At 39.2% G+C, this 22,460-nt stretch overlaps 1 protein-coding gene across 1 annotated transcript; it reads left to right on the plus strand.

Annotated features, from left to right (window-relative positions):
• Nucleotides 1-605: 605 nt before the first annotated feature.
• On the plus strand, nucleotides 606-20,910 carry LOC138976219 (sulfotransferase 1C2-like). Its single transcript, XM_070349054.1, has 8 exons — nucleotides 606-1,527; nucleotides 2,652-2,759; nucleotides 12,467-12,737; nucleotides 13,771-13,939; nucleotides 15,138-15,452; nucleotides 18,591-18,688; nucleotides 18,998-19,166; nucleotides 20,354-20,910. The coding sequence occupies exons 3-8, from the start codon at nucleotides 12,618-12,620 to the stop codon at nucleotides 20,476-20,478; spliced, it is 996 nt and encodes a 331-aa protein (XP_070205155.1). The 5' UTR covers nucleotides 606-1,527; nucleotides 2,652-2,759; nucleotides 12,467-12,617; the 3' UTR covers nucleotides 20,479-20,910.
• The last annotated feature ends 1,550 nt before the right edge of the window (nucleotides 20,911-22,460 follow it).

Below are 22,460 nucleotides of genomic sequence, written 5' to 3' on the forward strand. Positions count from 1 at the left end.
TAAATGACACCAATGTGTGTCCATGAGGGACATAAATCTACGAACAATATTTGAACAAGATTTATTCGAACTTGACGGTTTTAATGAACAGTGTTGGTGAAGTTACTGACAGGTAGCGACTTTACAGGAGGGGGATGGGTCCTCTAACTTTACAGCTCGGAGACAACCCGGTAAGGACTTACCGGTGTTTCATAAATAACACTCAGCAGTTGGCGGACTTATTGAGTTTTACAGGCCAGTATATGAGATGCAGCTTTTTCAAGAATAAATCTTGTTCAAATATTGTTTGTAGAGAGGAGCAAGCATGAGGAATCTCCTATTCTAAAAATAACCAATTCTGGTAGCTGCCGACCTTCCGCCAGACACAAATTAATACCGGGGGAAAATAAATAATTACTGGGCAGTAAAAATAAATACCGGGCGGTAGTTAAACGACAGTTTGACTTTACAGGACACAAGGTTGCAGCGTTTTCAAGAATACGAGCCCAGGCTATTTTGTTCAACTTGTCCTTTAACGTTAGTGCTCACAAAGTCTCTCACAAAAATTGTTTTATTTGCATTTTCTGTCCTTTTTTCCCCTTAAAACGTTGGAAGAAAATGCTCAGCAGAAACCTTTTTTTCCTCTAAAAAGTAAAACTTGGTACAGTTCAGTATTCTCTCTCTCTCTCTCTCTCTCTCTCTCTCTCTCTCTCTCTCTCTCTCTCTCAGGCTCTGTCTCTCTGTCTCTGTCTCTGTCTCTCTCTCTCTCTCTCTCTAGCTCTCTGTCTCCGACACGCGCGCGTGCACGCACGCACGCGCACGCACATACACGCACACACACGCACACACACGCACACACACGCACGCACACTCACACACGCACGCACACACTCAAAAATTAATATCCTCATCCAAGCGTTCTCTTCTCATTTCTGAACTGTCATACTAGCGGAACCACCCAACCGAAATTCGTACTCATTTTTGGACAACTCCCGAAGGACAGGTGACCGATTAAGTCAACGCAACTAGCACACACATAATATATTACGGTCGTCTTTTCCATATGATTATATAACAGTGCAGGCAACTTCTCGTTACGTTTAACCTTGCTTTGGTCGTGGGCGAAATCCGGGACGGTCGAGCGACCAGTCAGACAAGCTATCCCCCTGTCGCGTACGTAGGCGAAATCGGGGTCGGTCGAACTAGTGGTGCGTATGACGTCACAACACCCATCTACGGTCGAACGAACGGCTAAGCAACAAAATACTCTTCACGTCTCGACTAGAATCTCAATGAATTTGTATCGCGCGGCAAGTCAGTCCACCCACTCCGATCCAGCTGTGTATCCCAGAATGCCGCCTGACTCCGCCCCCTCGAATGTTTACAAATATTCACCCCCCAACTTGTAGCATTCAGTCTTCAGTCATCGACCGGCTTGAAACGTTGTCGCCGATTGGCCCATTTTGTCGTCTGCTCAAGTCCAGAGAGAGAGAGAGAGAGAAATCATTGAAAGAGTTGTCATTTTTTGGGGAAACAAAAAAGACATAAGTAAGTGATGGTGTTTAGATGAGAACTCTGTCTGTTTGTTTAGAATGTTTTATTTAACAATGACCACGGGTCTGTCATCAAAGAAAAGATACATGATTATCCTCTAGCGTTATGCGTATTGTATTCAAAAAGGCTTGTGGTATCCCTGCGTGCAATTGGTAATCCTGCACGGTCTTTCAAACTATTTCACTTTTCTGAATCTTCTAACATTGCGTTAAGTTAACCCCTGCCAATATTACAAAGGAACTGGGAATACACATTAACAAAAGAATAATAAAGAAAACAGTTATTTAAAAAAAAGAACACTTTATATCTCGTTATAAGTTTAAGGTTTCATTTATTAAAAAAATTTCAGTTTAATCATTTTGATTGCTTCTGTGTAAATGAACTATATCTTAAAATAACTTTTATGATTTTTTTTAAATTTTGCCGATGTGGGTGCCATTCTTGACATTATGCATGATGGCATTACTTATTTGCCGATCTTTATGCATTAAAAAATAGGGATGTAGACGAATTAAATCAGTCCTTCTATGGATTCAGCATAATAAAACAAGATCAATCCGGGGGAAAAAGAAGAAAAAAAAAGAAGTAAATGACAAGAGCAGTAGAAAAAAAAGTTTAAAATTAAAAGTAACATAGAATGAGTCAATTACAGCGAAAGCTACAACACTAACAAAGAACAATTTGAAGCGGTCGTAACGTTGTCATAAAGTCAGTGGTACGTTACCTGAATTGTAATCATGCCTACAGTCACACAGATGAAACACGACACAATCTCATAAGTAACAACGATAAAAGTGCATAACCATTATCAACACTGCCACACTCTTAACCACAACTCCAAACAGGTCACGCGTTCACTACCTTCACGCACTGACACATATTTTTCTGTGGAGTCATTTAGCCACATCATTGTTTTTTCAAACAGATCTTCTTCTTGTCGTTTGCTGTTAGATCGTTAGTCCGGACTGCAGGACGAAACGTGCTGTCCTGTCACGCTAAATTGCAGAAATAGCATAGCTAACAAGCATGAAACTAGCGTCCATTCGGAAAGAAATTCTGGAAGTTTCAGCGAAAAAAAATATATCACCGATCTCTCTGACTCGATTCTTCTTCTATAGGGGAGGCTACTGTGTTTATGCCAAACTCGTCTCGACGAAACGCAGTTCACTCCGTTGTCAAAGGTTTGCTGCAACCTCGCTGGTATCAGTCGTGCAAAAAAGGAACTGGTAAGTACATGCACTCTGGTGACGGACTCATTCTTTAGTTGCTGTGTGTTTGTGTGTGTGTTTTATTATTATTATTATTATTATTATTATTATTATTATTATTATTATTATTATTATTATTATTATTTTATTTTATTTTATCATTATCATTCTTATTGTTGGATGATCGCAGATGCTTTACACTTTTTCTTTTTTAAGCCAGTACACCTATAAATAAGAAAGAAAAAAGTTAAGCCCAGTATACATGTAGATAGGATAAAATAGGTAATCCCAGTATACCTGTAGATAGGATAACATAGGTAAGCCTCCACCTCCACATCACACACATATTTTCAAGAACACACTACACACGTCACTTTCTATCCACAAGCACCGGTGCACCCCACCATAACTGTCCCCCAAAAATTCAAAGCTCAAACCAAGATTAAAACATGAATAAACGAGTTGTAAAAAATCATAATTAGGAAGCGAAAGTAAAACAAAAATGCAGGAATACAAATATAGTTTGACCTAAAGATTTGTCTGTCTGATATGTCCACCTTATCATGTTCCTGTTTTGTTGATCTGTGCAGTACATTAAAAATTGCTTATAGTAAATAACAGGGGCGGGGATATAGCTCAGTTGGTAGCGCGCTGGATTTGTATTCAGTTGGCCGCTGTCAGCGTGAGTTCGATCCCAGGTTCGGCGGAAATTTATTTCAGAGTCAACTTTGTGTGCAGACTCTCTTCGGTGTCCGAACCCTCCCCCCGTGTACACTACATTGGGTGTGCACGTTAAAGATCCCACGATTGACAAAAGGGTCTTTCCTGGCAAAATTGTTTAGGCACAGTTAAAAATTGTCTACCTATACCCGTGTGACTTGGAATAATAGGCCGCGAAAGGTAAATATGCGCCGAAATGGCTGCAATCTACTGGCCGTATAAAATTTCATCTCACACGGCATCACTGCAGAGCGCCTAGAACTGTACCCACGGAATATGCGCGATATAAGCCTCATTGATTGATTGATTGATTGAAAACACTCCTCTGATACAAAATTAAAGGCACCCTCCTTCCCGTGAAGGGTTTGGCTCACCATATCAGATCTGGTCGGGCTTGTACATGGAATAAGACCATCCCCATTTTAAATGTGACCCTCCACGACGGTATGAGTCGCATGTCACCTTTGCATGATTTTCATATTTTTACATTTTCCTAAAGAGTTTTTTATGCTCTATCCAGTGGTGAAAACCGTTTTAGAAAAGAGCAAAAACTGTTTGAGTTAGAAGCCTGTGACTAAGGTGACCCTCATACTGTTACCAGACACTCCCCGGACTTATATGAAGCCCAGCGCAGAACCGCGCGAGGTGACATGCGACTCATTTCGTGGTGCAGGGTCACAAATAGTGATATCGACACGTAGTTCTATTGAGACGTAGTGATAATGGCATGTGTGAATTGTGGCAATAGCACTACGTGCCGATAGCACTACTGTTTTTGGCAATTTGTGTCGATAGCACTACAGAAAATAGCGCAAACGATACGTAGCACAAATGACACGTAGCGCTAGCGGGACGCACCGAATATTAAGTCCGGGGAGTGTCTGGTAACAGTGTGAGGGTCACCTTAGTCACAGGCTTATAACTCAAACAGTTTTCGCTCTTTTCTTAAACGGTTTTCACCACTGGATAGAGCATAAACAAACTCTTTAAAAAAAAATGTAAAAATATAAAAATCATGCAAAGGTGGAGGGTCACATTTGGTCACATACCCAAAATCAACAACCTAGGTGCCCTTTGTTTACTGTATGAATTTGTTTTTAATGAACTAATTTTGTTAAAAAAACAAGTGCCTTTTAAAGATATCAATTTTTTTTTAATCCAACTCACTGGAGCAAGCAGCCGGGCTCTTGGATTTTGGTATGTGACCAAGTGGAGGGATGGTCTTATTCCATGTCTGTCTGTCTCTGTGTGTCGGCTGACCAGATCTATGATTGTGAGCCGAACTGCTTTCATTAAAAGGAGTGCGCATTTAAAACAAACAGCATCTTTAAATGCCAAGAAAATGTGCATCGCACAACATTAACTGCACATTTGTTATAAACAAGACTTACGGCTTCCTTGACCTCTGATTTGACTTTTGTTTCCAGAATGAAAATATTGTAGTGTTAGTTATTAACTGCTTGACGTTTTGCGTGGTTTGTGTGTGTGTGTGTGTGTGTGTGTGTACGTGTGTGTACGTGTGTGCGTGCGTGCATGTATTATTTTAATTGATTAAATAAGTAAATAGTGCTTACATCATAGAAGAACATGTTATACAGGATCAAGCCAAAAGAAAATGTCCTTATTCTGAAGAAGAAAACCGTTGTCGAACAAGACCTGTTGTTGGTACCTTTTGAGAGTCTTTAGCTTGTGCGTAATCTTTTCGTCATCAGGCCACATGAACAGTTTATTGACTTGCTTTGAGTATGTTTCGTCCATGCATACTCGTTACGTCAGACCACGCGCACGTAGGTTTATTGATATGCTTTCAGGAATTCGGTCAGAGGGCTCTTGTACCTATAGGTAAAGTATCACACAGGAATGTTTATAGGCCGAGTTCGTTTTCGGGGAAACCCTGCCCCTAAACATGCATTATGTCTTCTCAGAACACGCCTACATAACAATCCCAGCCTTTGCTCGTCGAATGAGAAGCTTTACGAGTGTTGAAAATGTTTAGTGTCGTGTTTGAAGAAGTGACAAGTTCCAGGCTTCTTGGAAGAGAGAGAGAGAGAGAGAGAGAGAGAGAGAGAGAGAGAGAGAGAGAGAGAGAGAGAGAGAGACACACACTGTGACACACACTGTGACACACACACTGCTGAGAGAGAGACAAACAGACAGTGACAGAAAGGGTGACACACACACACACACACACACTGTCACATACATACACACACAAAGACAGACAGACAAACAGACACAGACAGAGATAGAGTGAAATATAGAGACAGACAGACAGACCGACCGACATAATATAGACTGACAGACAAACGGACAGGAAGAGAGGTGGACAGACAGACTTCATTGTGTGGCATGCTTACCAAAAGGAGCATGGCTACTGCTGTATGTGTTACAATAAAAAGCTTTGTCATCATTTTCACGAGTTTTCATTCACAAACACCTGGGAAATAAATCTCATGTTCCCCATGCAATAAATCGAGGTGGTGAATGGGTTCAAGCTTTCAGGTGAAACGTGGATTGTCAAAGTAAAAGCCAATCAGGCTGATTGTTTGATGTGTGGAACCATCGCGGCTTTGGATTTGTGTTTCCGAGGACAACGATTGTAAGCATTCACTCTCAAAGACCCAATCAATGTTGATAATTACCGCGGCGACTCATGGTCAATTTGCAACTTATCTCTGTAATCGCAAAATCCACAACGAAAAGTCATAAACACTTAAAAAGAAAAGAAATATGCTCAACACTTACTGAACTCACACGTATGATCGCAGCTCTGTAAATTTTGAGACTGGAAGAAAAGCGTCAACAAGCTACGTTTGACGTCACATACAAGTTTGACCTGTTATCTCGAGCTACTGTGGCGATGCTTTGTGGCCCGGAGTTGGATTCTAAAAATTCGTCTCCCTGTGGGTTATTGTGCATTTTGTTGCACAACCAAAATGATGACAAAAACGATGTTTGGTGGCTTGTCGTCAGACCAGCATTTTGTTGTTGGTCCTCGGGGAGCATATCGCCTTTTGTCTCATATTTATCAACCGCGGCCTTCGGCCTTGGTCGATAAAGATGAAACAAAAGACGATATGGTCCCCTTGGACCAACAAAAATGCTGGTCTGTCAACAAGCCACCAAACATCTTATATTATTACCAATTCAGTGCCCCATATGGCTTTTTGACAAATCAGGACGGATTCTAGGTGACCCTCTAAATGTTATAACGTTCAGGCAGGGACCCTTTTTGTTTATCAAGCTAAAAATGAACAAGACAAATTAAAAATTTAAATCAGCAATATCAGTGTGATTTATTCTAAAGAATGACACATCAAATGCTGTCAGATAATACTCTCTTTATCTAAAAAATACCGAAAAGCGAGTTTTGTCGGTGGGTGCTTTACGGAACAGCGAGGCACCGCCCATCCTCTGAGTGTGCAATGCCGACTCGCTCACTTAAAACCTAAATTATCAAAGTTCGGAAAATCAAGTGAAATTGGGTCACTCGCTTTACGTCAAATGTATCTGTAGGTCATTTCCCATCCGTCTGGAGTCGGTTCTAAATCTGTCGCTCTCTGTTCAACAAGAAAAAGCGAAGCAACCGAAACGCATGTTCAACATGGTTTGTTGTGTGTCAAACGCATTTGACCTGTGAATATTCATCACGTAAGGTGTGTTACTCTGATTGGCTGACCCAGGTCACGAGAATTCTTTGACTGACAGGCATAATCAGGTAGGAGCGCTCCAGTTCCCATTGCGGCTGTTCTGTCTAATTCGCAGGGTCGCTTCGAAATTTCTTTTGGTCGAATTAAACGGTAATAAAACCGTTATTTCTAATATGCTGACTGTTAGCAAATGATAACAGACATGTCTCACAAACGATACCAGCATTCGCCTAAAAGGCTCATGCTTTATATCTTTTTTCTCGACATGTCTGTTATCATTTGCTAACAGTCAGCATATTAGAAATAACTCATGTTAAAAACATTTGAAAAAAACAACTCACTGTCGCCCATAAGCTGACACTTCAACATTTCTGTTTAATTACACTTTAAAACTCTTTATCCGCCCTTGTTGAAAGGGTGCCAATATCGTGTGTAGAAACCTGACGACGGTTAAAACATGTAATTTACTCGGAAAGAAAGCATTTTTAAACGTACGTACATTCGTATTTATTTATTTATTTATTAAGGAGATTTCTATAGCGCATAACTAAAAGCACTAGGCGCCGACCAGGATCGCGATTTGAACTCTTGAACTCTACCGAATTATATATGCGTCACATGTTTTTTTCCTCCCAAGACCTTGAGGGAGCTACCCCAGTTAAGTGTGTTCACGCATGCTTCGATTGAATCGAATAACAGCGGGTATCGTCTACTGGGCTGGAGTTATGCAGTTTATCATATCTGTGACAGTTTTCCCTACTGTATTTGTATACAGACCATCTTTGCCCGAAGCCGAGTGATTTGAATATATCTAATGACCTGTGAAAATTATCAGCAATGGTGGATGTTTATAATTGAAATAAAGGTCAATTTTTATTGTTTCTTCTTCTCCTACGATTTGTGTCTTTAATTTTTTTTTTAACCAATGACTTTTCTTTATTTCATGGTTGTTACAAAAAATGATTTACAGATTTGGAAAAAAGGCTAGTCTGCTTCTGTTTTATGTTGAACAATTTGTATTTTAAAATAAAGTTCTTGGAATTAATATATAAAAGAACCAGGGCTTGTTAACCCGTGATTTGTAAAAATGTGAAAACATTTTACAAATTACAGTACGTCGAACCTAAAACCGCGATTTGTAAAAATGTAAAAATGTAAAAATATCGCATTCCACAAAGTAATACATGCCTTTTATGATTATTAATATTTGTTGTTTAGAGCCTCTATGCTGGGTGGTGGGGGGTGGTTTCGGCCCGATAGATAAAATACTACGATTTTTAGCATAACAAAGAAAACAAACCCGAATTTCCCAGCGATGGGACAATAAAGTAATGACATTTTTTTTGAAAAAATCTAATAGATCTCTTGACTTTGGGGTAGCGCGACTCTGTTGCTGCTAGCTTTCCACTGGGAGGAAGCGAAACGAATTTCACAGCGATGGGACAATAAAGTAATGAAACAAAATTCTAATAGATCCCTTGAGTTTGGGGTAGCGCGACTCTGTTGCTGCTAGCTTTTCACTGGGAGAAAGCGACCCGAATTTCCAAGCGATGGGACAATCTAATAGATCCCTTGACTTTGGGGTAGCGCGACTCTGTTGCTGCTAGCTTTCCACTGGGGGGAAGCGACACGAATTTCCCAGCGTTGGGACAATAAAGTAATGAATAACTTTTTTTTTTAATTTAATAGATCCCTTAACTTTGGAGATGACAAGAAAATATCGGGCGCATTTACGTATACGTGGTTTATAAAACACTGATTAAAAAAAATAAGTCGCGTGGAGCGATTACAAAACATTTAGTCAATCTGTCAGCCTGAGACTAAATCTGAAATTAAAAAACCACTAAAAACCCGGAAATCACCGAGACTATTACAATAATTCTTGGTTATCCTAAACTTGAAGTTGAACTTTTTGGAAATTTAACTTACGAATAACTACAAACTGTGCCCAATTTCTTATTTTTCAAGGACAAACCTGAACTTGAACTTTTTGGGTCTAACTTACGAACAATATTGCAATCTGTGACCATTTTGTGTGTGTGTGTGTGGTTGAAATCAACTTTTCTTCTGAGATATTAGGGATTACGAACGGAGATGTCTTATTTTACAATCTTAAAATAACAACAACAGCTTATTCATAATATATTTCTATTGTGTATAATAAATAAAATAATCATTAATCAATCGATAAATCAAGAAATAAATACTTAGACAAATAAATAGGTATGTAAATTCATAAGGAAAAAAATTAAAAATTAAAAAATTAAAATTAAATGCCTAAAAACAAATCAAACTTTAACCTAAACACCTACAGTATTTTATAAAAAAAAAAAAAAGATTTTAAATCTTTTATTTTTACTTCACAAATTATTCTAATACACTCACCGAAGTTTTACTATTTTTACTTTCGTTAAATTATATTTATTATTTTCATTTTTTAAAAATTATTTTTGAGTCACTTGAGAAAAAGTGACTCTATGTAATCGGTTAGTGTTAGTCTGTCCGGCCGGCCGTCCGGCCGGCCGGCCGTCCGTAGACACCACCTTAACGTTGGACTTTTCTCGGAAACTATCAAAGCGATCGGGCTCATATTTTGTTTAGTCGTGACCTCCAATGACCTCTACACTTTAACGATGGTTTCGTTGACCTTTGACCTTTTTCAAGGTGAAAAATTAGACATTTTATATCTTTGACAAAGTTCATCGGATGTGATTGAAACTTTGTAGGATTATTCTTTACATCAAAGTATTTACATCTGTAGCCTTTTACGAACGTTATCAGAAAAACAAGGGAGATAACTAGCCTTTTCTGTTCGGCAACACACAACTTAACGTTGGGCTTTTCTCGGAAACTATAAAAGTGACCGGGCTCAAATTTTATGTGAACGTGACTCATTGTGTTGTGAATAGCAATTTCTTCCTGTCCATCTGATGCCTCATATAATATTCAGAACTGCGAAAGTGACTCGATCGAGCGTTTGCTCTTCTTGTTTATTATATCTTTATTATTATTACTTTACATGCTTTTATTACATTACAGTTATATATTTTTTAAACAAAACATTACAACATTTTATATAATTAAACAAAACATGTAACAATTAACAAAACCCAAATAATTAATATGCCTATTTCTTATGTTTTCAGGACAAATTTGAACTGAAACTTTTTGGGACTTTAACTTACGAATAATTGCGATCTGTGCTCATTTCTTATTTTTTCGAGGACAAACTTGAACTTGAACTTTTTGGGACTTTAACTTGCGAATAATTGCGATCTTTGACCATTTTTTTCTTCTTTCTTTCTTTTTTGTGTGTGGTGGGAATCAGCTTTTCTTCTGAGATATTAGGGCTTACAAACGGAGATGTCTTATTTTACAATCTTAAAATAACAACAACTTATTCATAATATATTTCTATCGTGTACAATAAATAAAAAAAAATCATTAATCAATCAATAAATCAATAAATCAATACTTAAACAAATGAACAGGGATGCAAATTCATGAAGAAAAACAAATTAAAATAAAATAAATATAAAAATCAAACATTAAAATAGATCATAATTGCCTAAAAAATAAATCAAACTTTAACCTAAATACTTATTTTATCAAAAAATATTTCTTACATATTTTATTTTTCAATAAACATTATTTCTTATACACTCACCAAAATGTTCTTTTTTTAATTTTATTTAAAGGCTGACATTGTCCAATTTAATTACTTCCAGGGCTTTTCCCATCGTTGCGGGGATGTATAAATTAAGCTTCCTTGCAAAGTTTTAGCTTTGAAGTCCTTACCAATTACGAGAAATAATCAATTCTATATTGCTATGTTCTCCAGGACTTGGGCTATTTTTATACCGTCAACACAGACAGTACAGCGTCGCTAGACAGAACAGCCGCAATGGGAACTGGAGCGCTCCTACCTGATTATACCAGTCAGTCAAAGAATTCTCGTGACCTGGGTCAGCCAATCAGAGTAACACACCTTACGTGGTGAATATTCAAAGGTCAAATGCGTTTGACAAACAACAAACCATGTTGAACATGCGTTTCGGTTGCTTCGCTTTTTCTTGTTGAACAGAGAGCGACAGATTTAGAACCGACTCCAGACGGATGGGAAATGACGTAAAGATACATTTGACGTAAGGCGAGTGACCCAATTTCACTTGATTTTTACGAACTTTGAAAATTTAGATTTCAAGTGAGCGGGTCGGCATTGCACACTCAGAGGATGGGCGGTGCCTCGCTGTTCCGTAAAGCACCCACCGACAAAACTCGCTTTTCGGTATTTTTTAGATAAAGAGAGTATTATCTGACAGCATTTGAAGTGTCATTCTTTAGAATAAATCACACTGATATTGCTGATTTAAATTTTTAATTTGTCTTGTTCATTTTTAGCTTGGTAAAAAAAAGGGTCCCTGCCTGAACGTTATAACATTTAGAGGGTCACCTAGAATCCGTCCTGATTTGTCAAAAAGCCATATGGGGCACTGAATTGGTAATAAATATTTTTTAAACAAAACGTCACAACATTAATTTTTATACAATCAACCAAAACATGTAACAGTTAACAAAATAAAATAAAATAATGTGCCTATTTATTATTTTCTAGTACAAACTTGAACTTGAACTTTTTTGGACTTTAACTTACGAATATTTGCAATTTGTGCCAATTTTTTTTCGTTTCTTTTCTTTTTGTGTGTGGTGGGAATCAGCTTTTCTTCTGAGATATTAAGGCTTACAAACGGAGATGTCTTATTTTACAATCTTAAAATAACGACAACTTCTTTATAAGATATTTCTATCATGAAAAATAAATAAAGTAATCAATCAATCCATCGATAAATCAATAAATCAATAACTTAAACAAATTAATAGGTATGTTAATTCATTAAAAAAGAAATTAATAAAAAGGAAAATAAAAGAAATATAAAAAATATAAAAATAAATAGATCAGCAAATACCTACAAAATAAATCAACATTTAACCTAAACACCTATTTTATTAAAAATTATTTCTTATATATTTCATGTTTTCATAAACATTATTTCTAATACATTCTCCCAAATTTTTGTATTTTTATTTTTTTTAAAATTTAATTTATTTATTAATCTTTGTATCTTTATTATTATTTTTATTATTACGCTACATTCTTTTATTACATTCCATTTATGTTTTTAAAACAAAACGTCACAACATTTTATATATTTAACCAAAACATGTAACAATTAACAAAACCAAAATAAATAATGTGCCTATTTCTTATTTTTTCAGGACAAACTTGAACTGAAACTTTTTGGGACTTTAACTTAGGAATAATTGCAATATGTGCCCATTTCTTATTTTTCCAAGACAAACCAGCATTCCAGCAATAGGAGCATCATCATCATAATCATCTGGGTAGCACCCAGGACCTCAAACTGACATCCCACTTTGTCAACATCACGGGCCAACGGATATAGACACAATCATTATCGGACCCTGAAGAAGAACCATCATCATCATGACGACCTTCTGCCAGTCTCCAAACGTGGCTCAGACGATCGAGAAGCTGGTCCTTCATGAGCAGGAGATGAACGCTCGCCTCGACGTTGAGGATGAACAGGATCAGGAATATGCCAAGGTCAGTCAGTCGGCCGATGGACAAGGACAATGAATGAATCTATAAGCAACTAAATAAACGAATGAATTTAAAAAAAAATTAAATAAAAAAAAGTCGGGGGGAGGGGGGGGGGAGGGGGTGGTGGTGGTGTTGTCATCGAAAACATGAATCAATGGATCAATTAGCAAGTAAATGAAAACAATGAATGAATGAAGAGTAAAAATTAATTAAATAAATTATTTTTTAATTTTATTTTTAAAATGTTTTTTTTTTGGGGGGGGGGGGGTTGTTGTTATAGAAAACATGAATCAATGGATCAATAAGCAAGCTAATAAACAGATGAATGAAAACAAGCCGCGTAAGGCAAAATTACTACATTTAGTCAAGCTGTGGAACTCACAGAATGAAACTGAACGCACTGCATTTTTTCACAATGACTGTAGTCCGCCGCTAGTGCAAAAGGCAGTGAAAGTGACGAGCCTTTCTGGCGCGGTAGTTCTGTGCTGCACAGCACGCTTTACTGTACCTCTCTTCGTTTTAACTTTCTGAGCGTGTTTTTAATTCAAACATATCATATCTATATGTTTTTGGAATCAGGAACCGACAAGGAATAAGATGAAATTGTTTCCTTCGCGTGACGTCTAACCCTCTTACGCCATAATGTGACGTCTTCAAATGACGAAATGTTAAAGTTTCTACCACAGACATACACACGCACACACACACACACACACGCACAGACAGACAAAGTTACGATCGCATAGGCTACACTTACGTGAGCCAAAAAGGACAATGTGGAAGAGAATGTGGAAATAATTGTATCAAAGAAGTATTTATTGTTGCTTCTTCGCAGTGAAAAAGTACATTCAGCTGTTTGCACATTACTATGAGATGGGCAATTTATAAAAGGTGACGATGATGATGATGAAGACGACGACGACAAAGATGATGACGATGATTTTGAACACGAAGATGATGACGATGATAATGATGATGACGACGACGACGATGAGGACGACGACGATGATGCTGATGTCGATGATGATGTGTGCAGACAGGTCTTCAAGCGTTGGAATTGGAGGACGGGGGAGGCGAGGTGCTGCGCCTGTTGGATGCGGACGGTTTGTTGCTGAGTCGGAACGTGGACCCCAACATCCTGGATAAGTTCCAAAACTTCGAGGCCCGCGAGGACGATGTGCTCTTGGCCACATACCCGAAGAGTGGTAGGTTGTCTTGTTGTTTGCTTGATGCATGCAATCATTCGCTTGTGTCTTCACTGCAAGCCGCTGAAGATTTTTTCAAGATATGTGTTGTCTCATTATTGTTGGTCTGTGCAATTAAAAGACCGCTTGGTCGATATATCTGTGAAGGTAAAGGGGTGTTTGACGTTAATCCATAATGATGGATGTCAGGGAATAATTGAGCTTGCGGACTTTGTGGTCCGGTGTTTGCTTTTCCATACACGGGGTTTCTACATTCGCATACTCATTTATACATTTTTGCACACCGAGTCGCACACTATCACACACAAGCTTACGGGATGATGACAATTAACACGCACTCGACCATGACACACGGCACACAACGAATGAACATTTCAAACATTTCACTATTGAATCCAATCCAATCATCTTCATCACAAATCAACACAACACAATACCTCTGGTCACACCGAAGAAAAACACAGTCCGTCACTGTTCACACTACACTTCCTTCACTGAGAATCCTTGGAACCGCTGTTCACAACACATGTCCTCGGAATCACACACTAAAGTCCTGGAATTTGGTATAGTCCGAAACTCTTGTCTGTCCTAAGACACAAGTTCATTTCAGCTTCTTCTCTCTTCGTCGCAGTCATTAAACTAGAAGCTAACTACTCCAACCAAGAAAACACGTTCATCCCTCTACACAATAAACACATCGGCTCGCATCAGTCTCGCATCGCTCTCTGACGTAATACTATCATCACCCTCACAAGGTCAACCTCACGACCACTGCATTCATACAGAGGGGTCACAGCATACAACACATCGCACAGGACAACCGTCCCTCACTAAAGCACTGATTTTACCTATTCAAATTAGGCGAGTCGGCGCTTCCGCGAGACCGTTTCATCAGGGACCAAGAGACTTCGCACAAAAATAAGACTGATTCCACGATTTCATGGGCACTGTAATCATGTCGAAACCACTATCACATTTTCCCTTGACAGTAGACTTCACAAGAGTCAACCAGAAAAATAAATTCTTGGGGGTGGGGTGGGGAACTAAAGCTAAACAGAGGAATCTACAGGTGGGGTGGGGGGTGGGGGGTGGGGGTGGAGGGAGGGGGGTGGAGGGAGGGGTGGAGGGAGATCTTACGGGCAACCAAATAAACAAAATCAACATACTTTAAGGTCTTGAACTCTTCTCTCCTTTTCAGGGACCCACTGGGTGTGGGAAATCGTCTCCATGCTGAAGAAGAGCAGCCCCACTCTAATGTCAGAAACCATCATGCCCCTGGACTTCCTTCCGGCCAACATGCTGGGGGCGCTGCCATCGCCGCGCGTGCTCTCCACGCACATGCCCTTTTTGCGCATCCCACGTGACTTCCTAGCACGTGACTGCAAGATCGTGTGGGTGGTGAGGAACCCATGGGACGTGGCCGTGTCTTACTACCATTTTGTCAAAAAGCTCACCGTCTTCGAGTACTCCGGCGACTGGAATGGCTTCTTCGAGCTCTTTTTGGATGGAAATAGTGAGTCAAGTCTGTGGAAAATGGACAACTTGTCTCGTACTAGGATTGCTGAAAATAAGCACTATGCTTTAGTGAGAAATCCTACATGCCTTATATATATTGTTTATGTCACACGGCTAATTCAGCCTGCAGTTTAGTTGGTCCAGGGTGGGGTGTGAAGAAAACAGAAGGGGGCTTGGGAGGAAATATTCTTGAACACCTCAATTGGGGAGGCAAGTGCGAGCGGCAGTGTATGATGGATTTGTAAAGCGCCACGAGACTCTTATCTGGCAATGAACAGCGCTATAAAAGAATGTTTCATTATTATCATTATTATTATAAGCGCACTTTAGGACAGTGCCAGTCAGCGGTCACGCTTAGATTGATGCTACGGGCATCGGCGCCACCGCCTTATCAGGAGAGGCGTTGTTTATGGTAGCTGACCTTTTTCAAAATCCAAGGCTGAACTTTTATTAGACTTAAAACACGATTATTTTCGTCAATATCAAGCCTGAAAAAGAAAATTGATTAAAATAAAAAAAAGTGTGACTTTTAATAAATTACAGACAGACAATACAATTCATTTTATTTTATTAAAAACATAGTTGGTGGGGATAATGGCTGCATGTGTGTATGAAAGATCAATGTGGAAATGTAAACTACCCGTGTTACCTGTGACCTGCAAGGGGCGGTGATCTTAGTACTCCCAATGATCCTCTACTGCATCAGAATTACACAATATCAACACCGAGTCTGAATTGCACTTGTCCGTAGAATGTTATTCTGCACTAACTTACAAAGCACAAAACTCATCAAGAATCAATTTGCTCTGGGTACAAGACGAAAAGTGTGTTCTGCTAATGTATGTACACTATCCATGATGACAACAAACGCGTCAACACTGCACACATGAAATGTCCATCTCACGGAAGAGGAGAGTGCAAGAACCACATACACACACTAAAATTTAATACGCAGCCATACAAACTACAGTCCACTGGTATCCAAAGCAGCCACACAAACTACAGTCCACAGGTATACAAAGCAGCCACACAACCTACAGTCCACAGGTATCCAAAGCAGCCACACAAACTACAGTCCACAGGTATACAAAGCAGCCACAGATGGTAGAGCACTGGACTTGTGATCGGAAGGTCGCAGGTTCGAATTCGGGCCGGGACGGACACGGGTCAACTTTATGTGCAGACCCAGAGACGGATGCCATGTCCCACCCCCGTGTCATCACAATGGCACGTAAAAGACATTGGTCATTCTGCCATAAGTGCAGGTGGCTGAATACACCTAAACACGCAGACACCTGGGTAGCGCGACTCCGTTGCTGCTAGCTTTCCACTGGGAGGAAGCGACCCGAATTTCCCAGCGATGGGACAATAAAGTAATGAAAATGAAAAAAAATGAAAAACCTACAGTCCACAGGTACCCTAAGCAGCCACACAACCTACAGTCCACAGGTATCCAAAGCAGCCACACAAACTACAGTCCACAGGTATCCCTAGACTTTTTTTTGGCATTTGGGGGAGAAAAAAAAGTCTTTGTTTCTTGGCAAAATAACTTAAAAATATGGTTTTTGGGAAGAAAAAAAAATCCCGACCTACCGACCCTATTTTTTTGCCTATGTTACTGTAAACAGACTTTTTTGTGTGTGTGCCTAACTTGACTCGTAATAATCCCACAACAGATAGACTGCTAATAACCTACCGTTCTTGTTGTTTTGTTGATGTTTTGGGGGTCTCGTAATAGATGTCGTTCGGACATAACTCTACCGGGTTATTGTAACAGCCAAGGAAAAATCACTCTCACACAATTCATAACAAGTCGCGTAAGGCGAAAATACAACATTTAGTCAAGTAGCTGTCGAACTCACAGAATGAAACTGAACGCAATGCAACGCAGCAAGACCGTATACTCGTAGCATCGTCAGTCCACCGCTCATGGCAAAGGCAGTGAAATTGACAAGAAGAGCGGGGTAGGATAGCTGAGAAGGATAGCACGCTTTTCTGTACCTCTCTTCGTTTTAACTTTTTGAGCGTGTTTTCAATCCAAACATATCATATCTATATGTTTTTGGAATCAGGAACCGACAAGGAATAAGATGAAAGTGTTTTTAAATTGATTTCGAAAATTTAATTTTGATCATAATTTTTATATTTTTAATTTTCAGAGCTTGTTTTTAATCCAAATATAACATATTTATATGTTTTGGGAATCAGAAAATGATGGAGAATAAGACGAACGTAAATTTGGATCGTTTTATAAAAAATTTTTTTTTACAATTTTCAGATTTTTAATGACCAAAGTCATAATTAATTTTTAAACCACCAAGCTGAAATGCAATACCGAAGTCCGGGCTTCGTCGGAGATTACTTGACCAAAATTTCAACCAATTTGGTTGAAAAATGAGAGCGTGACAGTGCCGCCTCAACTTTCACGAAAAGCCGGATATGACGTCATCAAAGACATTTATCAAAAAAATGAAAAAAACGTCTGAGGATATCATACCCAGGAACTCTCATGTCAAATTTCATAAAGATCGGTCCAGTAGTTTAGTCTGAATCGCTCTACACACACACACAGACAGACACACATACACCACGACCCTCGTCTCGATTCCCCCGTCTATGTTAAAACATTTAGTCAAAACTTGACTAAATGTAAAAACACGACAGAGTTCTTCCCGGAAGTCACTGTTTAACTTTGTTAAAACCTGGTGAGGTTGGCCACACGCATGGATTAACTTCTAGAACATTTACAGTTGATCTTCCTTTTTTTTTTTTAATGCGTGTATGTTGTCATCTATTCAACACCCAAACGAACTCTGTAGCTCTCGGCTCAATTTCAAATCTGTATTTCCTAGACCACTCAGGGGCGAAAGGTAGGATACAAATTATGACTGGCGCAAAATGGGGTCACAATAAAAATTACACTCAAAACAAAGCCGTTTTCAATTTAAGTAACTGAGCGCTTAAACGTTTGTTTTTAAGGTATTTCTGGAATGTGGTCACATAATTACATTCCCCAATCTAAAATGTATAGCTCTTGGGGCGATGAGAGACAGTTGTTTTGCTAAATATTATCACTTTAAGGTGTATAGCAGTAAAAAGTAGAAAGTTCTTTAAAACTCCTATTATTCTGTTACAGTCCCTTACAACTCGTGGTTTGAGCACACCCAGGAGTGGCTGAAAGGCATGGACACCACGTCAAACATTCTGCTGGTCAGATACGAAGATCTTCACGCGGTGAGTACCCACTAAATGTATAGTGCAGTATTAGTTAAAATAAAGCGTGTGTCATTTCGTTCATACAGTTTATCTACCAGATTAAGGCACCCTCCGCCTCCCGTAAACCATCTGTGTCTGATCACTGAGCTCCCCGAGCCTTTACACACAGTACAAACATACTTCTATTTGAACTGTCACCGAACGGGAACATCCTGGCTGCTTCCAGTTGAGAGTGAGACATTTTCAAAGAATTTTATATTGTGTGAACTAAGTGCGTGTTTTTCTTCCAAGGCGCAGGAGATAAGTTTTGCATCTTCTGTTTGACAGGATTTCAAAAAAGAGGTTCAACGACTGGCCGACTTCCTGAACGTGGAAGTGACCGACGACACGCTGGACATCATTCAGCAGGAGACATCCTTCGCCAACATGTCGCTAAAGAAGGTCGACATCACAGTGCCTATTTCCAAGGACGGGAACTCATGCGTCTACAGAAAAGGTGAGAAAAGTGCACACAATTTGACACCTCTATGGTTTTTAGTGGAATTCTTAATTCGCCCGACACTGCTTGGCAATTTTCCTTGTTTTTATAAGGACAGTACAATTTTGAGTCTTTGCGTCTTAGGGTCTTGAGTCTTGGAACCCCAAAACTGACTTTTTACCCGGTACATTTACTAAAGCTTCCGGGAATATCTGAACTTGATTGGTTATCTTTACAATACCGGTATAAATTGGGCCAATGAGAGCCTGAGATGCCCAGTAGATTCCCATTGGCCCACATTCTACCGGTACTGTTAAGAGAACCAATCCAGTGCAGAGATACCCGGTAGGTTGTGTAATCTACCGGTAGATTTTAACCAGTAAAAAGTCAGTTTTGGCGTTCCATACAGCTCTGTTAGACAAAAAAAAAATAGGTGTGGTTAAGGTAACATAGTCACACAAAAAAAAGGGTAGAAAGGTAGGCAATCACTTTTTTTTTTAACTCTTTTTTCTAATGTGTACAAATTAAACCTACTTGACAGGGAAATAAGTGTGCGACTCGAGCGCTGTCGCTTTCATTGCGTTTTCTGCACTCGGGTTTGTTGTTTTTTTTGTTTTTTGTTTTTTTTGACAAATGTAATAAAAAGTTATAGGGTCGGCCCCTAAAAATAGGGTAGGTCGGGTTACCGTAACCACACCTATTTTTTTTTTAGGCCTTAGCAATAACAATAAATGTTAAAAGACCGCTGGGTCGACGTAGTGTAAAAGTAATGTTTTGCTTTGACATAAATTAAACGTTCCAATAATCTACTATTCTTGTTCACTTTTTGATTCTGAATTTTGAAACGTTAGCAGTCTGTCTATCTTTGGATTTTTAACAATTAAAAAACAACCTGGTCATATATTTTTTTATTTATAGTCCACACAATGTTGATATTTCACGAATATCCGTTTTTCGTTATTGGAAAATGTTCGGAAAGAAACTGAGAGATTTACGACAAAATTCAATGGTACATGTACCTGTTTGTGCGATTAGGTAGATGGTGCGGCCAGCAACATTTTTTCGATATTTCTGTTTATAGTTCACTGTTTAGTTCATATCTTTTGAGAAAAAAAATTCTCGTTATTGTAAAATGTTCACAACCAAATCGAGAGAGAGAAAAATGAAGATATTCAATGGAATTCCGTTCTTCTTCGTCCAATTAGGTGAATGTGGCGATTGGCGAAACTACTTCTCAGAGCAGCAATGGGCGGAGCTGAAGGGTGCTTACCGCGTATCCCTGAACCACCACCAGAGAACCCTACAGTACACTTCTGAAAAGATCAACTAGCAGCAGATTCTGAGCATATTCTTTCACTGGTTCACTCAGTGGGAATGCTTTGCCTTTAATTCTCGAAAGTGTTGACAGTCTGTTGGTTTTCTGACATTCTCTGGCAAGATGGAGGGTTGCTAGCTATAGAGATAGCAGATCATGTTGGATCATGGTTTGCAGTCAGTTTATTTTTGCCCGTTAAACATAGAGCGAGACTCTTCTTTCTTTCTTTCTTTATTTGGTGTTTAACGTCGTTTTCAACCACGAAGGTTATATCGCGACGACGCGAGACTCTTCAAAGAGTGTTGATATTGTTAATGTCTTTCATGTTGAAAGTTATTGTCCGTTGTACGGAGCACGTTGATCTTAAGGCAGACTCTTTAAAGGCCGTTGATTTGGTTAACTTATTTATTGGACATTGTCCAATTTCTGCCCCCCCCCCACCCCCCCTCTTCCTCTTCTAGTTTCTATACAGCTCCACTCTCCAAGATAAGAATGGCGGGGAGGGGGGGGGGGTATGGGGTGGTTGGATGTTGTCATCGAAAACAAACATTATTTTGTGCCTAATCAGAAATCGGTATTATCATTATCATAAGACAAAACAATCGGCATTTTCATTATCATGAGACAAAGAACGTGAAAGGAAGGTTGTTGACTTGTAGTTAGGCCCGTGTTGATTATTTCCAGTAAGCCTTTGTTTGTTTGTTTGCTTAACGCCCAGTCCACCACGAAGGGCGGTGCTGCTTTGACATTTAACGTGCGCCACACACAAGACAAAAGTCGCAGCACAGGCTTCATGTCTCACCCAGTCACATTATTCTGACACCGGACCAACCAGTCCTAGCACTAACCCCATAATGCCAGACGCCAGGCGGAGCAGCCACTAGATTGCCAATTTTAAAGTCTTAGGTATGACCCGGCCGGGTTCGAATCCACGACCTCCCGCTCACTGGGCGGACGCCTTACCACTAGGCCACCGTGTTGCGGTCCAGTGAGCCTGCATTGGCTGCACATGTAACACAATGTACAGTAATTCATTTTTACATTTAGTCAAGTTTTGACTAAATGTTTTAACATAGAGGGGGAATCGAGACGAGGGTCGTGGTGTATGTGTGTCTGTGTGTGTGTGCGTGTGTGTGTGTATAGCGATTCAGAGTAAACTACTGGACCGATCGTTATGAAATTTGACATGAGAGTTCCTGGGTATGATATCCCCGGACGTTATTTTCTTTTTTTCGATAAATGTCTTTGATGACGTCATATCCGGCTTTTTGTAAAAGTTGAGGCGGCACTGTCACACCCTCATTTTTCATTCAAATTGATTGACATTTTGGCCAAGCAATCTTCGACAAAGGCCGGACTTTGGTATTGCATTTCAGCTTGGTAGCTTAAAAATTAATTAATGACTTTGGTCATTAAAAATCAGAAAATTGTAATTAAAACTTTTGTTATAAAACGATCCAAATATACGTTCATCTTATTCTTCATTATTTTCTGATTCCAAAAACATATCAATATGTTATATTTGGATTAAAAACAAGCTCTGAAAATTAAAAATATAAAAATTATGATCAAAATTAAATTTTCGAAATCACTTTAAAAACACTTTCATCTTATGTCTTGTCGGTTCCTGATTCCAAAAACATATAGATATGATATGTTTGGATTAAAAACACGGTCAGAAAGTTAAAACGAAGAGAGGTACAGAAAAGCGTGCTATCCTTCTCAGCGCAACTACTACCCCGCTTTTCTTGTCAATTTCACTGCCTTTGCCACGAGCGGTGGACTGACGATGCTACGAGTATGAAAAATTGCAGTGCGTTCAGTATCATTCTGTGAGTTCGACAGCTTGACTAAATGTTGTATTTTCGCCTTACGCGACTTGTTTTCATTTTTCCCAACCATCCCCGGCCCCTCTCTCTCATGATCCTCAAAGCAGATTTGATTACTCAACAGGTTGTGACCGCCCTGATATGGCCCTTCGTGGTCGGCTGAACGTT

Source organism: Littorina saxatilis, linkage group LG9 (assembly GCF_037325665.1).
Source record: "Littorina saxatilis isolate snail1 linkage group LG9, US_GU_Lsax_2.0, whole genome shotgun sequence".
Classification (NCBI taxonomy): domain Eukaryota; kingdom Metazoa; phylum Mollusca; class Gastropoda; order Littorinimorpha; family Littorinidae; genus Littorina; species Littorina saxatilis.

Bases quoted from the DNA above. Each gene is read 5' to 3' on its own strand.
- LOC138976219 (XM_070349054.1), top strand. From the start codon at position 12,618: ATGACGACCTTCTGCCAGTCTCCAAACGTGGCTCAGACGATCGAGAAG. The intron at 15,453-18,590 runs GTGAGTCAAGTC...ATTCTGTTACAG, and splicing joins GCTCTTTTTGGATGGAAATA to TCCCTTACAACTCGTGGTTT. The intron at 18,689-18,997 runs GTGAGTACCCAC...TCTGTTTGACAG, and splicing joins GATACGAAGATCTTCACGCG to GATTTCAAAAAAGAGGTTCA.